The sequence below is a fragment of the Rhinopithecus bieti genome, unplaced genomic scaffold (genome assembly GCF_001698545.2).
Source record: "Rhinopithecus bieti isolate Rb0 unplaced genomic scaffold, ASM169854v2 scaffold_13262, whole genome shotgun sequence".
NCBI lineage: Eukaryota > Metazoa > Chordata > Mammalia > Primates > Cercopithecidae > Rhinopithecus > Rhinopithecus bieti.
In genome coordinates this window covers 4,723,984-4,739,639 of record NW_016808004.1, presented here as the reverse complement: position 1 = coordinate 4,739,639, position 15,656 = coordinate 4,723,984, and the positions used below count along the sequence as shown (strand labels likewise).

At 49.1% G+C, this 15,656-nt stretch overlaps 1 protein-coding gene across 1 annotated transcript; it reads right to left on the bottom strand.

Annotated features, from left to right (window-relative positions):
* Positions 1-7,143: 7,143 nt before the first annotated feature.
* Positions 7,144-11,483, bottom strand: LOC108537505 (intraflagellar transport protein 122 homolog). The gene is made up of 2 exons (XM_017885009.1): positions 11,313-11,483; positions 7,144-8,137 (listed from the first exon to the last, which is right to left on the bottom strand). Exons 1-2 carry the CDS (start codon positions 11,414-11,416, stop codon positions 7,828-7,830), a joined length of 414 nt encoding a protein of 137 aa, XP_017740498.1. The 5' UTR covers positions 11,417-11,483; the 3' UTR covers positions 7,144-7,827.
* Between the last annotated feature and the right edge of the window lie 4,173 nt (positions 11,484-15,656).

The window sequence follows — 15,656 nt, the reverse complement described above, 5'->3', positions numbered from 1 at the left end:
CTGTGAGGGGGAGAATCAGGAAGGCCAGGGTAATCACCCTGCCCAGTGGTGGCCTCTGCCATGGGAACACAGACCCCAGGCCAGGGAAGAGACACGGCAGCAACCTTGGAGGAGGGGCCTCTGCCCACCTGTGTGACAGCCACCAGGGGCTCCTGGCTTCACAGCCTTGCTGGGAAGAGATGGGAAACTGAGGCCTGGGGACCCTCAGCTGCCTGAGGTGCGGCTAGACTCAGATCCACCTGAGGCTGCCCAGTCCACCTCTCCCTTACTTCCTCCTTCCAAGAATATGGGCACAATGGTGAGCATTTGGAGACGAGAGATCGGGACCAGTCCCAGCCGGAACCACTGCCCCACTGCTCAGCCTCTGGCAGCCGCTCCTCTCTGGCCTGAGTGTCCTCTTAGTTCAATGGGCATCGCCAGGTCTCTGTGGTACCTTCTTTGTCACAGGCACGTGAGGGGTCAACAGGATCATCACCCAGCACTGTTCACAGACACAGACTGAGGCTGGACCCTCGGAGTCAGAGCTGGAGGGGGCCCTTTTGTGCAGATGGGGAAACTTGAGCCTTGGACTGACTGTTGTGGGAATCAGGAGACTGGAGAGACCAATGGGTGAAACAGGAGGATTTCATTTAGGTGGCCACCAGCCTAGCAGATTAATATCCAGAGGCTGATCAATGAACAAGGCCAGGCTTAACGTTTATTCAGGTGACTGAAGGGGAGTGGCTAGCCATGGCACAAAACTTGTGGGGCGGGGAAAGCAAGCTTACAGAAGCAGAACAAAGGCAGTTAATTAAACTGTGACAGGTTTTGCAACTCAGGCATGTCTTGTGATCTTTGCCATCCTGCGCAGATGGGAAAACAGGAACATATAAAATCCTTGCAAACTTGCAGAAATATTACAAAAATAGTTATAAGAGCAGAACAAAGAATGATGGCATGGGGAGAGAATTCCAGGGGGAGACTGATAAGAACTTGTTTTTCTCATCCCTACTCTTGGAACCATTTCTTTGGGACCCCTGCCTGACCTTGCAGATAATGTTATCATAGCTCCAGCTGGACTTATTTTGCCTTTACTTGTTTTTCTTATATTTCCTGCTTAATTCTCCCCTTTGATGCTGTTTATAAATAAAGTTTAATAGAAAGAATTATCATTAGAATTTAATTCTCCATGAGGAGTCAGTTCTTTATTTGGCAAAGGTTGATATTTGGTTAAAGCCATTAGTTGGGTGGTGGTTTACCTGGGTACAAGAACCTCTATGGCTGATTGGATGTTTTTGACAAGGAGAGGTAGGAGACAAGGGAGTATGAGGCAGGCTCCCAATATGACCAGAACTATTCCTATTAAGGTCTTAAATCCTCCAAGGGATGAACACCAGCCCCCAAAGAGGGTATCTGGAGACCATCCTTTCCAAATTTGGACTGGGACATGGGCTAATGTTTGAATTTTTGCAGTTATATCTTCGACGACCTTCCTATTGTCATCAATTTCTAGACAACAGTTAGTTTAAACTTTCCACATACCCCTCCTTCTAACATGGATAGAGGGAGTAGCAAGAACAAAGTAATGAATAGTATACTCATACCCAGTATGGACAGCAGAGGTCCTTAACCAGGGGAGGAGGTTGAGCACAGTGACAGGTTAATAGTAAAACAATTAAGATTACAAGAAAAGTTACTGGGCTTAAGATTTCTAACTACATTTACTTCCTTGATGAAACCTTGGCCATGCATAGACTAGTCAGCTTCCGGGGTGACTAGAGCAGGGCTGCTGTCTCCTCAAGCTTCAGCTGTGTGTAGACTGTTCAGCTTCTGAAGTCACCAGAGCAGGGCTGTTGTCACTTTCACTGGCACCTCGGTCCTGTCATAGGATCAGCCGGTTCGGATGGTCTGGGTCTTGCTGGCTGGTCCACTTGTCCTGGGCTGCTGGTTTCAGCCAACTGTGATGGATCTAAGGCATGATTCCTGCAACTTTAACAGCAGTGACAGTGGACAAGATTACAGTATGGGGCCCATCCCATGTGGGTCCTGAAGTGGTTGGATTCTATTTCTTGACCTAAACAGAGTCCCTGGGTCTAAAGGGGTGTGTGTGGTCTATTAGGCCTATGGGCATTCTTTCCTGTACCCAGCCATGGATCTCTTGCATGGCTCTCCCTAAGGCCTGCACCTGCCTTCTCAAGGTTAGCTTCCCTAACTCATGGAATGACCTTTAATTTGACCTATGGTTGGGGGTGGCTGGCCGAACAAGATTTCAGAGGGTGAATATCTAGTTTGTTTGGTGGGGGTACACCTGACTCAGAGGAGGATCATGGGCAGGACCTGATCCTATCTTAGATGAGTTTTTTGGCAATATTTCTTTAGTAGCTGCTTGAGTGTCCGGTTTATGTGCTCCACTCTTCCTGAGCTTTGTGGCCAGTTGGCCGTGTGCAATTTCCATTTCCTGAATCCCCAGGGGCCTGGTTTGCAACACGTATGTCTAGCACTGGTCTATATTCATTAGTCCTTGGTTTCCACACTGGCAAAAGCAGAGTGTTCTATGGTGACCGGCATCAGGCCAAGGTCCGGTGTTCTAACAGCCGTTTCAAATGTCCTTGAATGCCCTGTACAGCTTCTTCGGAAAGTGGGTATTGACAAACCTGAACCAGTGTTACCCCCAATTTTAGTTCCACTATCACTGGTGCCTGGTTCACAGCCAGGCCAGGGGGGTTATCCTCAGTCTACACTCCAGGAATTTTACTAGGTAACTTATACAGCTCATCTAGCCCCAGCTTTGGCATCCCTTCTGCATACAGTCTCCATTCCTCTGCCTGCAAGACGGTAAGGGTTAACACCATTTCTTCAGGATGGAGCAGGCTTAAAGTCACGGGCTGTATCACTGCCAAGTGTTCAGCCCCAGTATTTAAAGTCCATCAGGTGGTCCCCTACTTCCACTGTGACAGGGGCTCCTGGGGGCCTAAGGAGGTGGAGCCCAGTCTGGCCTAGTCCTCATACCTTTCAGTCCCTGCCAGCCCAGTGAAGTCAGCGTCTGGCTCTTTCAGGGTATGATAGCCTTTAGCTGGCAGCCTTCTAACTGCTTGGCTTTCGTCCTCTCCCTCATTGCCTTCTGGACATTCATTCTTCCCGTGTCCTTTCCTCTTGCACCGCGCACACTGGTCCCTATCTAGTCTTGCCCGATTCTTGGGTCTTTGCCTGATTTGACCTCTTCCTTGTCTGCACCTATGTCCATGTCCTCTCACGACACTTGCCCCCGCTTCTCTAAGTGCTGCTGCCAGCAAATTGGTCTTTTTCCCGAGTCTCTGATCAGCCTCCTTCTTTGCCTCCTGATCATGGTTAACATACACCTTTGTCAGGTCACTTCTAAAAGCTGAGTGGCATTCACACCTGCAAAGCCCTCTAGCTTTTACAGCTTCCCCCTAATGTCCCCCTGGGCTTTTCCTACAAATGCTGTGTTCACCATGTGCTGATTTTCAGTGGCCTCGGGGTCAAATGCAGGAGTATAAAACTGCAACACCTCACAGAGTCTCTCATAAAACTGGCTGGGGCTTTCATCAATTCCCTGAAGCACCTCTGAGATCTTTCCTGTATCGATGGCCTTCTTTCTACCCTCCCTTAATCCTTGCACCAGTGCTTCTTGGTACCTCTGTAGGTGCTGAAACTGGGCTGCATCATTTGGGTCCCAGTTAGGGTCTGCTTCTCGGAACTGGCCCTGAGCATAAGCCTGAACATTAAGTGTGCCTTCTGGAGCATTGGCTTCTAACCAGTGGAGGGCTGCCTGGGTTGCCCTCTGGCACTCCTCAGTGTTAAACAGCATCAGTAGGAGCTGTTTGCAGTCTGGCCAAGTTTGACTGTGTGTCAGGAAGATGGAATGCATTAGATCTATGAGGGCTTGTGCTTCTCCGTGTAGGAGGGTAGTACGGTGTTTCCAGTTTAGGAGATCAGTGGTTGAAAAAGGCTGGTAAACGAAAGTTTGTTCTCCTCCTTGCACTTGGCTCTGTTCATTATAATAAGGGGTCCCCTTGTTTCCCTGAGAGGCATTTGCATAGCCTGGGTGCAGCCAGACTGGAGGCAGCCTGCTTGATCATTCTGACTGTCCTCCTTGACCCCCTGGGGTGAGGGCTCAGATTTCTCCCTCTGGGGTGTAGCCTGGGGCATATCACCATCTGAGTCTGGCTGCTCAGGGGCCAGCCTTGGTAAAGGGTGGGTAGATTGGAGTGTAGAGAGGAGGGGTCTCTATCTCCTCCAGTGATTCCTGCAAAACTAGTTTTTCCTGTGACTTTCCCTTTGTCTCTGTAGCTGACAGTGAAGCTGAATTCTTTCACTTTTGGCTCAACTCAAGCTACTAGTGTTCTGCAATAAGCTAATAGGCAGGGCTGCACTCAGCCATGAGCCAATATACGGGAACTGGTCTGGATGCCCTGGCTGTTCTCTGACCCTAGTCACCACCTGATATACACGACCAATTGTTTATCTATCTATAGTCCTTTAGGCCAGCCATCCTACACCAAAAGAGGGCCATTCTATTTCACAGAGAGTTCTTAACCTCTGGGGGGGTCAACTTGATTCCACAGTCCCCCTTATAACCTTTCTTAAAGTTCTTTAACGTACATTCTAATGGAGTGGGTTTTGACGACTTCCCTCCCTTTTCCTCCTTTTTTGGCACAACACACTCACTCTCACTTTCACTTCAGACTCATTAGATCGTCCCCCTTGCTGGAGTCTTTCAGACGCTGCTTAGCTTTGAAGTGATTGTTAATCCCCCCACAATTTAGTAATTCCTGAGCCACATGCGGTAGCCCATGTAGGATGTTCACCACTAGTCCTGATCAGTCCCACACTTTGCTTGGAGCGTACGGTCTACGCTAAGAGCCCTGCAACCCCCACACATCACTCCCTGCATTGGTTCCTCCCAGAACCGTCTCTTTCATACACACCCACACACGTCCCTGCTCCATTTCCTTTCTCAACCAATTTAGCAAGCCACTCTTGCATCCTGGGTTGGTTGGGGTGTAGGTTTCATCCGAAATAGCAAGCCACTCTCATGTCCTAGGTCAGATTACTTGTATGCCCTGGGTGCCAGTTTCATCTGACTTTGCAAGCCACTCTTGTATCCTGGGTCAGACTACTTGGTGCACCCCCAGGAGCTGATCAAGTTCCCTTCCACCCTTACGGGACAGGTCCTGCCTTGGGCCCCAAACCTTACTGCGGTCCTGAAGCGTGCTGTTCCTGGAATCATCCTGTAGCCCCTTTAGGTTCCGCTGCACTGTCGGGTAAGGGCACCAGACCACGGGAGAGCTGATCTCCCCTCCGGGTTGAAGTTCTCCCAATGGCACCTGGGGTCACAGGTCTCTGCTTGCCCCGGGGCTCCAGTCCCACAGGCAAATGAGACAGTAAACCTGTTGTCTCTGCTCCTGGCTGGCTTGCCAAAATGTTGTGGGAATCAGGAGACTGGAGAGACCAATGGGTGAAACAGGAGGATTTCATTTAGGTGGCCACTGGCCCAGCGGATTAATATCCAGAGGCTGAGCAATGAACAAAGACCAGGCTTGACTTTTATTCAGGCGACTGAAGGGGAGTGGCTAGCTAGTGGTGTGAAAATTGCAGGGTGGGGAAAGCGAGCTTACAGAAGTAGAACAAAGGCAGTTAATCAAACTGTGACAGGTTTTGCAACTCAGGCATGTCTTGTGACCTTTGCCATCCTGCACAGATGGGAAAACAGGAACATATAAAATCCTCGCAAACTTGCAGTGTTTGGACGAACGGAGGCAAGATGGTGCACTTCCGGGTTCTTCATCACCAACTTTTCCCGCGCGCGTGAAAATGCAGCCGGCGCCCAGGAAGGTGCAGACCAACTGGGCATGCACCAGGTGACGTCAATCCGAAGAGACCAAGATTTACCTGGTCGCACCTGCGGAACGCCTCCCCCGACACGCCCGTGCCCCGCCTATTGCCCTCCCACTCCTAGAAAAGCCGCTCCGGCCAGCGGGCCGCGGGGACTTCCCAGCTCCTCCACTCCTGTTGGGACTGTAGGAACTCCGTCCGAGAGCTCCACGGGTGACTGTTGGCCTCCTTTGCCGGAGGCCGACAGACCTCTCCCCCCCACACCTTAGGTGACCAAAAATAAACTTGCAGTTTTGCTCCTACCTTTGCCTACTCGCTGGTTCTTTTGTGCCCGCTCTGGTGGTCTTTAGAAAAAACAAATCATGCAGAAATAGTTATGAAAATAGTTATGAGAGCAGAATAAAGAATGATGGCATGGGGACAAAATTCCAGGGGGATACTAACAAACTTGTTTTTCTCATCCCTGCTCTTGGAACCCATTTCTTTGGGGCCCCTGCCTGGCCTTGCAGATAATGTTATAGCTCCAGCTGGACTTGTTTTCCCTTTACTTGTTTTTCTTATATCTCCTGCTTCAGGACAGTGCAGCCAAGAAAGGCAGAGCCAGCCTGCAACTGTGCCAACCGAGAGGCAGGCTGGGGAGCCTTCTCTCCTGCTCTGGGCTTCTTTGCACACCCTTTGTTCAGCCTGTCTGTCAGTAATGGAACATCCACAAGACAGGACAAAATGCAGTTGTAAATACAATGCAGTGGGGCCCAGGCAGGAAGGAGGGGTGCTGGCTGTAAAAGGGTAGCACAACACTAGGCACCTTGTAGTGGTGGCCATGTTCAGTGCCATGACTGTGGGGGGCGGTTACACATGCCAACATGGGTGGGAAAATTGTCCTGTAGCTTTGCACACTGTTATCATTGTGGGAAACTGGGCAAAGGGTATAAGGCATCTCTATATTATTTCCTGCAACTTATGTGAGTCTACAATTACCTTAACATTTTGCCATGCTGGATAAGCACATTTACTGACACAGAACCATGCTTCAGGAGATTGCTGAGTGAAAAGGCCAGATGACGAGTTTATAGCCAGCACTTCATAGACAGTGATAGGGCTGCCATAACCGAATGTGAGGTGAAATGAGAAGATGGCCACAGAGGAAGGGATGAGAAGTCTTGTTTATAGGCCAGGCTAGGGGAATACAGTAAATCTGAGGTTCCATCTATAGGTAGCAATACTTACACACATAAAAGTCATGAAACAGTATTTGCAGTGTGATTCCACTTTTGTTTAAAAATGTTGTAACATCACATGCTCCTAATTGTATATTAATGATACATTACATATTCACACAGAAAAGGTCTAAGCAGATGTATTTCAACATGTTTAGGAGTGATTCTGTCCTGAGGATGGGGTGCTGAGGGCTAAAGTTTCTCGCTGGTTTGCATCTCTGTTTTATGGCAATCCTACAGTGAGCACCATCTGCATGGGGTGCAGGAGGCGGAGGGGAGACAAGCCCGCATTCGGGAGGTCAATCTCAGCCGCCTGTCTCTGGTTCTGCCCTCCTCCATTCTGTGGCTCCACACTTCAGTGCCCCATTTCTTCTGTGGCCTCCTCTTAGTTCAGGGGGCTTGTGCAGAGTCCCATGCTCCCTTATTGGCTCACAGACCTCAGGCCTCACCCCCACCCACTCATTCTCTCTCTTCCCCTCTCTCTCGCACGCACATCACCACCATCACACGTGCTCACACACACACCCTGCTGGACTCTCGGCTTTGCTGCTCACTCCACTCGGCCCACGTTGGGCTCTCCGTAAAATACACTCTACTGACAACACTGTATACCCCTCCCATCCCTACCAGAAGGGGGACCAGGAAGAAATTGAGGCACAGGGAGGTTGAGCTATTTGCCCCCAGAAACACAGGTTGCAAGGAGTGGATATAGGACCGCAGGTTCCAAGCCCAGACTGCCTCCCACGACATCACAGTTGCCATTCTTCTCTCCTTGCTACTCTCCCCAAAGCACCAGCAAGGGGCCTGGCTTCCCTGGTCTTGTCAGCCTTGCCAGCGCTGAGAGTGGACGGGCACTCCCAGTTACCTGTAGCACCTCCACAGCAGAAATGAAGACGTGGAGGCAGAAGATCTTGGAACCATTGTAGCCAACCACAAAGCCCTGGAATTTCTGCCGGTGCACAGGGAAGGTGCTGGCTTTGATGTTGAGGTAGCCTCCTCCCGAGAAGCAGAGCATGTCCTCACACTGGGTGTTCCAGGCCACACTGTTGGCGTTTGGTTCCTGGGGGACAGGGACGATGGGGATCCTGTGAGAACCACCCTGGGCGTGGGCAGCGCTTGCACATTTCAGTCCAATACCCTCTTAAAGACTTAATCCCACTAAATTGCTTACAGTGGGATGGAGGTAAAAGGAGGAAAGGGGACCAAAAAGAAATGAACAGAGGCAAGCCCCTCCATGCACCTGTGTGTTGTTGGAATTTTTGAGTAAGCAGGTGTTACTTTTGAAAAATATTCTCCTGACGATTCCTCAAGGATCTGGACTGGAACTAGAAGTGCAATTTGACCCAGCCATCCCATTACTGGGTATATACCCAAAGGATTATAAATTGTGTTGCTATAAAGACACATGCACATGTATGTTTATTGTGGCACTGTTTGCAGTGGCAGAGACTTGGAACCAATCAAAATGTCCATCAGGATAGACCGGATTAAGAAAATGTGGCACATATACACTGCACTATGCAGCCATAAAAAAGTATGCGTTCATGTCCTTTGTAGGGACATGGATGAAGCTGGAAACCATCTTCTGTGAGCAAAACTATTCACAAGGACAGAAAACCAAAACACTGCATGTTCTCACTCATAGGTGGGAATTGAACAATGAGAACACCTTGGACACGGATGGGAACATACATACCAGGGCCTGTCGTGGGGGGCGATGATAGCATTAGGAGATATACCTAATGTAAATGATGAGTTAATAGTACAGCACACCAACATGGCACATGTATACATATGTAACAAACCTGCCACATTGTGCACATGTACCTGAACTTAAAGTTATAATAATATTTAAAATATATATTCTCCTGAAATATTAGTCCCTGTATAGGAAGTGAGAATCAGACCGGGTGCAGTGCATTCACATCTGTAATCCTAGCACTTTGGGAGGCCAAAGGTAGGTGATTTCATTTTCTCCAGCATGGGGGGGGGGGGGGGAGTTGGGGGGGGGGACTGTAGTCGAGGTGGTGTGTGGGTTCGAGACGAGGCGGCGTGGCGAGCGGTGGTGACTCGCGTGTTGCTGATTGAAAAGGAATATTTCTAGTAAAAATACAAAAATTAGCCAGGCGTGGTAGCACGTGCCTGTAATCCCAGCTACTTGGGAGGCTGAGGCAGGAGAATGGCTTGAACCTAGGAGGTGGAGGTTGCAGTGAGCCAAGATCATGGCATTGCACCTCCAGCCTGGGCAACAAGAGTGAAATTCCGTCTCAAAAAAAAAAAAAAAAGAAAAAAAAAGAATCGGCAAAGTGGGATTCCACTTCTATTACAGAAGACATACACATCTCTATACACAGAAGAATGTTTACAAGAATATGTTCCAAAAAAGGCTGAGGCAGGAGAATTGCTTGAACCTAGGAGGCAGAGGTTGCAGTGAGCTGAGATTGTGCCACTGTACTTCACCCTGGGCAACAGAACAAAAGCAAAACTCCGTCTCAAAAAAAAAAAAAAAAAAAAAAAAAAAAAGAATATGATGTTCCAAAAGATTAACAGCATTTCTGGGTGGGTGAAATTGCATAATTAGAAAATCTTTTTTGTTTGCCTGAATTTGTTCTGTCATGAACATCTATCTATTCTGTTTGATAATAAGAGAAAGAACGGTGAGTTATTTTTAAGATTTGAAAAGAATATCTTGTCTTTGTATTTACAGTCCACACATTGTGAAAACAGAGTCACCCTGGGAGGCACCCACTGCACCTCAGTTCCCTACTCAGCCCTGGAGCCTTGGGGGCCAGCAGATGCTCACATTTTCTGCCTAGAATGTTTTACAATGTCTGAATCTTTTATAATGATTGTGGATTGCTTCTATAATTAGAAAAAAATATAGAGCTATTTTATGTGTAGGGGGAGGAGTAGTGGAGAAGAGAAAACGCCAGCAGGCAATGTCACAGCTGGGAATGCTGATGTCTCCTGGCAGGGCTGAGAATCACCTCCCCTAGCCTGCTACAGAACCAGCAGTGGGGACGGTGGAGCACACACCCTTGCACACTTGTATGGTTCTAGGCTCAGACACAGATTCACATTTGGGGCCAGCTACGCCCCCTATAGGTGGGAGGTGAGGTTGGGGAGAAGGGAGGTAATATTTCAGGCTCCATTTTGTCTCCAGCACTGAGCTAGGCACTGTGGTATCCCCTATTCCCATAGCAATTCTGTGAGGGGCAATTACTAATTTCATTTTAGAGAAAAGTAATCAAGGCTCAGAGAGGCTCACTAACTTAAGATCACACAGTAAGGGATCCAGGCAGGACCCAAGCCCAGGTCAGCCTGAAGGTTGTGCCCTCTCTTGCCCCCAAACCATTCTACTCTCTTCGGGACATGAGTGAGTTGAGGCTGACAGGGAGTCACCGCTGGGCTAGAGGTGGCCAGGTAACCCCTTCTAATTGACTGAGGCTGTTCCCTACTCCAGGCCCCTCCCCTTCTTGATTCTGCTGCTGAGGTCAAGGAGGAGCCTGGTAAGGCTGAGGAAACCAGTTAGGAGGGGCTCCAGCTTTGAGGGGAACTTGATTCTGCCAAACCAGCCCTCCCCACCTTCAAAGCCCGAAAGAGACAAAGAACTGCACGAGCCCAGCAGAAAGCCAGTCAGGCCCCGGGCACAGAGCTGCTGGGCTGTCTTCTCTGGTGACACTTCCTCAGGCCACAGGGCTGGATGACTACACTAAACAATGCCTAGGCCTCCAAAGATCCAAGTACTTCGCATTCTACCGGCTCTTCTAGCATTCTTGTGAATTAAGTAGAAGGCAAGGCTTGCCCATCCCCATGCCCCTATCAGATGACAAAACTGATCCTGTTTTCTTCCGGTGCTGTAGACACAGGCAGGCCTGCACAGGTAAGACGCAGACTTCCGCAAAGGAAGTGCATCCATCGCCCCATTCACTGAACGCTGACAACACGCTCCCCTCAGAGTCATCGCTCCATTTCTTGTTCATGGTAAACGCTTAAGAAAGCTCTGCTGGCTCATCTCATTGGCAAGGAAACCAAAGTTAAAGAGGCCAGTCCAGGCCCTGCGGCTTGTGCCTGCATGGGAGGAGCAGGTTGTGGTCCAGGGCCTCTGGGACTCTGCACCTGTGCTTGGCCCCTGCCCCTCACTGCTCCTCCCAGAGACCTGCCTGGGCCAGAGCAGGAGAGCCTCCTGCAGGGGCTGGGAAGCTAGAGGAGAGTCTCTAATCAAAGGACGATGTCCCTGGACCCCCTCGAGGACATCACCTGAAAAGCAGCTCCTTGGTGTCGATGTCATACACCAGGCAAGTGTCGTTTTCATCTACCACAGCCAGCTTCTTACGGGAGGCACTCATGTCCAAGCAGCGCATGGCTGTGGCCTGCTTCAGCAGGATGATAGCAAAGAGATTGTCCACGAAGATCGAAGATCTTCAGGATCTGGCACTTTCAGTGAAAACGTCGGTCAGTCACCTATGGCCAACAAGATCCATTGGCGCCACCTGCCAGGCGTTGCGAAATCCCATGCTGCTCTGTCACGCTCACACCTCCTCTACCACCCTTCAGAAGTTCTGTGCAGAGAAAATAGGACTCATCAAGAGCAAAGAGGTGGTGGGGGTTGGGGGTGGGGGGGGGGGTTGGTTGGCTTAGCTCTCAGCAAGGCAGAACCGCGAGGTATGCATGGCAGCAGAAGGCTGCAGAAGTACATGACAAGCCGAGACAGGCGAGCTCCTCAGATCGTCTGTTCAGACACTCGGGGGATTTATATGATGACATCTGCTACCAAACGCCGCGCTCTAGGAGAGGCCACCTAAGCAGAGATCTGAGTCAAGACTAACAGCAGGAGACAGTGCTCCTAACAGAACAATAGAGCAAGACTGTGGTAGTATCGATTTACCAATAACTGATGGATGACAGCCATCATCTACTGATTTTATCTCTGGTTAAAATTTTTTTGAGAGAGAGATAAGGTCTTGCTATGTTGCCCAGGCTGACCGCAGTGGCTATTCAGTCTTAATCATATCACACTGCAGCCTCAAACTCCTGAGCTCAAGAAATCCTCCTACCTCAGCCTCCTGAGTAGCTGGGACAACAGGTACCCACACAGTATGCCTGCTTTAATACCCTTGTTTGGGGTTTTTTTTGAAACTGGATTTAACTCCCAACCTTGATATCTGTTTTTGACAGCCCTGTGAAATGCAGTATTACCCTCATGTCAAACTATAGCCTCGGAGAGGTAAACTGACCTACCAGGGGGACAAAGCCAGTGAGTAGCTAAGTAAGAACATGACCTCAGGTTCACCTGACCCCAAAGTCCATCCTCCCATGGGAAGTGAGAGCTGCCTGAGAAAGAAGCGGCCGTTCCTCCCCTTGGCATTGCTCTTGACTTCACCCACCGCTCTCACGCCCCATGACTTCCATCCCCAGCAAAGACCCGACAAGCCTCATCCATAAGCCACCTGCTGCATGGCTTGGCTCTCAGGCTAATGCAGCTACATTTTCAGTTTTTTGTTTTGTTTTGTTTTGAGATGGAGTCTCATTCTGTCGTCCAGGCTGGAGGACAGTGGTGCGATCTCAGCTCACTGCAACCTCCACCTTCTGGGTTCAAGAGATTCTCCTGTCTCGGCCTCCCGAGTAGCTGGGATTACAGGCGCCTGCCACCACGTCCAGCTAATTTTTGTATTTTTAGTAGAGACGGGGTTTCGCCATGTTGGCCAGGCTGGTCTCAAACTCCTGACCTCAAGTGATCCACCCGACTCAGCCTCCCAAAATGCTGGGGTTACAGGTATGAGCCACTGTGCCTGGCTCATTTTCACTTTCAAAGTTTCATGTAGCAGCCCCCTTAGAACTTTTCTTATGTTGAGCAAAGAACATGCTTGTACACGCATACACACACACATAAATCTGTTTAACTTTGTGTAACCTGGATATCCCACAACTAACTGGCTACAGGCTCATTTTTCTTACGACATCTATCAGTATCCTGAGGACCCAGCATTCTCTAGGACACATACTAGAACACACTGCCCTAATCCACTCGATGCCCTAATCGGGAGCCGACCTAGGTAACAATCTCTGCCTCCCTCTAGAAATCCACAGAAGCAGCATCTCTAACAAATCTCCCACCTTCTGGTGACCTTAAACCACTAATCCACTCTACAGGTAGCCAAAGGTTATAGCTCAACTCTGCCAAAACATGGGCCTGCTATGAGTGTGAGGGCCACAGCACCTTTGGCCTGAGGCTGTCCTCAAAAAACAAAAACTCTTCTCTGAAGTCTCAGAGTTGGAAAGAGGGGTGAAGCAATTTGCCTGAGGCCACACAGCTACACTGAGAGGTTAAGTAACTTGCCAGAGGCAAAACAGCTGCACAAGAAGTTAAGTAATTTGCCTGGGGTCACACAGCTACACAGAGAGGTTTAACCTGCCTGAGGCCATGCAGCTGCACAGAGAAACTACCTAACTTGCCTGATGTCACACAGCTTCACAGAGTGGTTAAGTAACTTGTCTGAGGCCACACACCGCACAGAGAGGTTAAATAACTTACCTGAGGCCACACGGCTGCACAGAGAGATTAAGTAACTGCTGAGATCACACAGTTGCACAGAGAGGTTAAGTAGCTTGTTTTAGGCTACACAGCTGCACAGAGAACTTAAGTAACTTCCTTGAGGCCACACAGCTGCACAGAGAGGTTAAGTCACTTGCCAGAGGCAAAAAAGCTGTGCAGAGAGGTTAAATGGCTTGCCGGAGGCAAAGCAGCTGCACAGAGAGGTTAAGTCACTTGCCTGAGGCCACAAAGCTGCACAGAGAGATTAAGTAACTTGCCTGAAGTCACACAGCTGCACAGAGAGGTTTAAGTAGCTTCCCTTAGGCCACACAGCTGCACAGAGGGATTGAGTAACTTGCCTGAAGCCACATAGCTGCACAGAGAATTTAAGTAACTCGACTGAAGCTGCACACAGAGGTTAAGTAACTTGCCTGAGTTCACACAGCTGCACAGAGAGGTTAAGTAACTTGCCTGAGGTCACACAGCTGCACAGAGAGGTGGGGGCATCACTGGAGCTCCAGAGTCAAGGCTACAGTGAGCAGTGACTGTGCCACTGCATTCCAGCTTGGGCAACAGTCAAGACCCTGTCTCAAAAAGAAAGCAAAAAATAATACAAAAAAGTCTGGCTGGGCACGGTGGCTCATGCCTGTAATCCCAGCACTTTGGGAGGCTGAGGCAGGCAGATCACTAGGTCAGGAGATGGAGACCATCCTGGTTAACACGGTGAAACACCGTCTCTGCTAAAAAATACAAAAAATTAGCCCGGCGTGGTGGCAGGTGCCTGTAGACCCAGCTACTTGGGAGGCTGATGCAGGAGAATGGCGTGAACCTGGGAGGCAGAGCTTGCAGTGAGCCGGGATCATGCACTCCAGCCTGGGTGCCAGAGCGAGACTCTGTCTCAAAAAAAAAAAAAAAAAGGTCAAACATAGAGTTAATGTATAAGTCAGCAATTCTTCTCCTAGGTATATGCCAAAGAGAATGGAAAACATATGTTCATAAAAAACCTGTACACCAAAACTCACAGCAGCATTATTTATAGTAGCCAATAAGAAATAAGCTAAATGTTTATCAGTTGATAAATGGATTTTAAAATGTGCTATATCTATATAGTGGAATATTTAGTCAAAAATGAATAAATCATGTTTGGGCATAGTAGCACATGCCTGTATTCTGTGCACGTTGGGAGGCCAAGGTGGGAGGATCCCTTGAGACCAGGATTTTTTTTTTTGAGGTGGAGTCTCGCTCTGTTGCCCTGGCTGGAGTGCAGTGGCATAATCTCGGCTCACTGCAAGCTCTGTCTCCTGGGTTCACGCCATTCTCCTGCCTCAGCCTCCTGAGGAGCTGGGACTACAGGCGCCCACCACGACGCCCGGCTAATTTTTTTTTTTTTTAGCAGAGACGGGGTTTCACCGTGTTAGCCAGGATGGTTTCTATCTCCTGACCTCGTGATCCGCCCGTCTCAGCCTCCCAAAGTGCTGGGATTACAGGCGTGAGCCACCGCGCCCGGTGAGACCAGGATTTTGAGACAAGCCTATGCAACACAGCCAGACACCCTCTACAAAAACATAAAAATTAGGCAGGTGTAACAGCAAGCACCTGTAGTTCCAGCTACTTAGGAGGCTGGGACAGGAAGATCGCTTGTGCCCAAGAGTTTGAGATCGCAATGAGCTATGAGTGTGTCACTGCACTCCAACCTGGGTGACAGACTGAGACCTTGTATCTTAAAAAAAAAAAAAAAAAAAAAAAAAAAAAAAAAAAAAAAAAGATAAATCATGCTGCAACACAAATGACTTTGAAAACATGGTAAGAAGTCAGTCTAAAAAGACCCCATATTGTGTTATTTCATTTCAATGAAATGTCTGGAATAGGCAAATCCATAGAAACAGAAAATAACTGTTGCCATGGGAGGGGGAATTGGAGGAATGGGGAGTCACTGCCAATGGGAACTGGTTTTTTCTTTTTTTTTTGAGACGGAGTTTCGCTCGTTTCCCAGGCTGGAGTGCAATGGCACAATCTCGGTTCACCACAATCCCCGCCTCCCAGGTTCAAGCGATTCTCCTGCCTCAGCC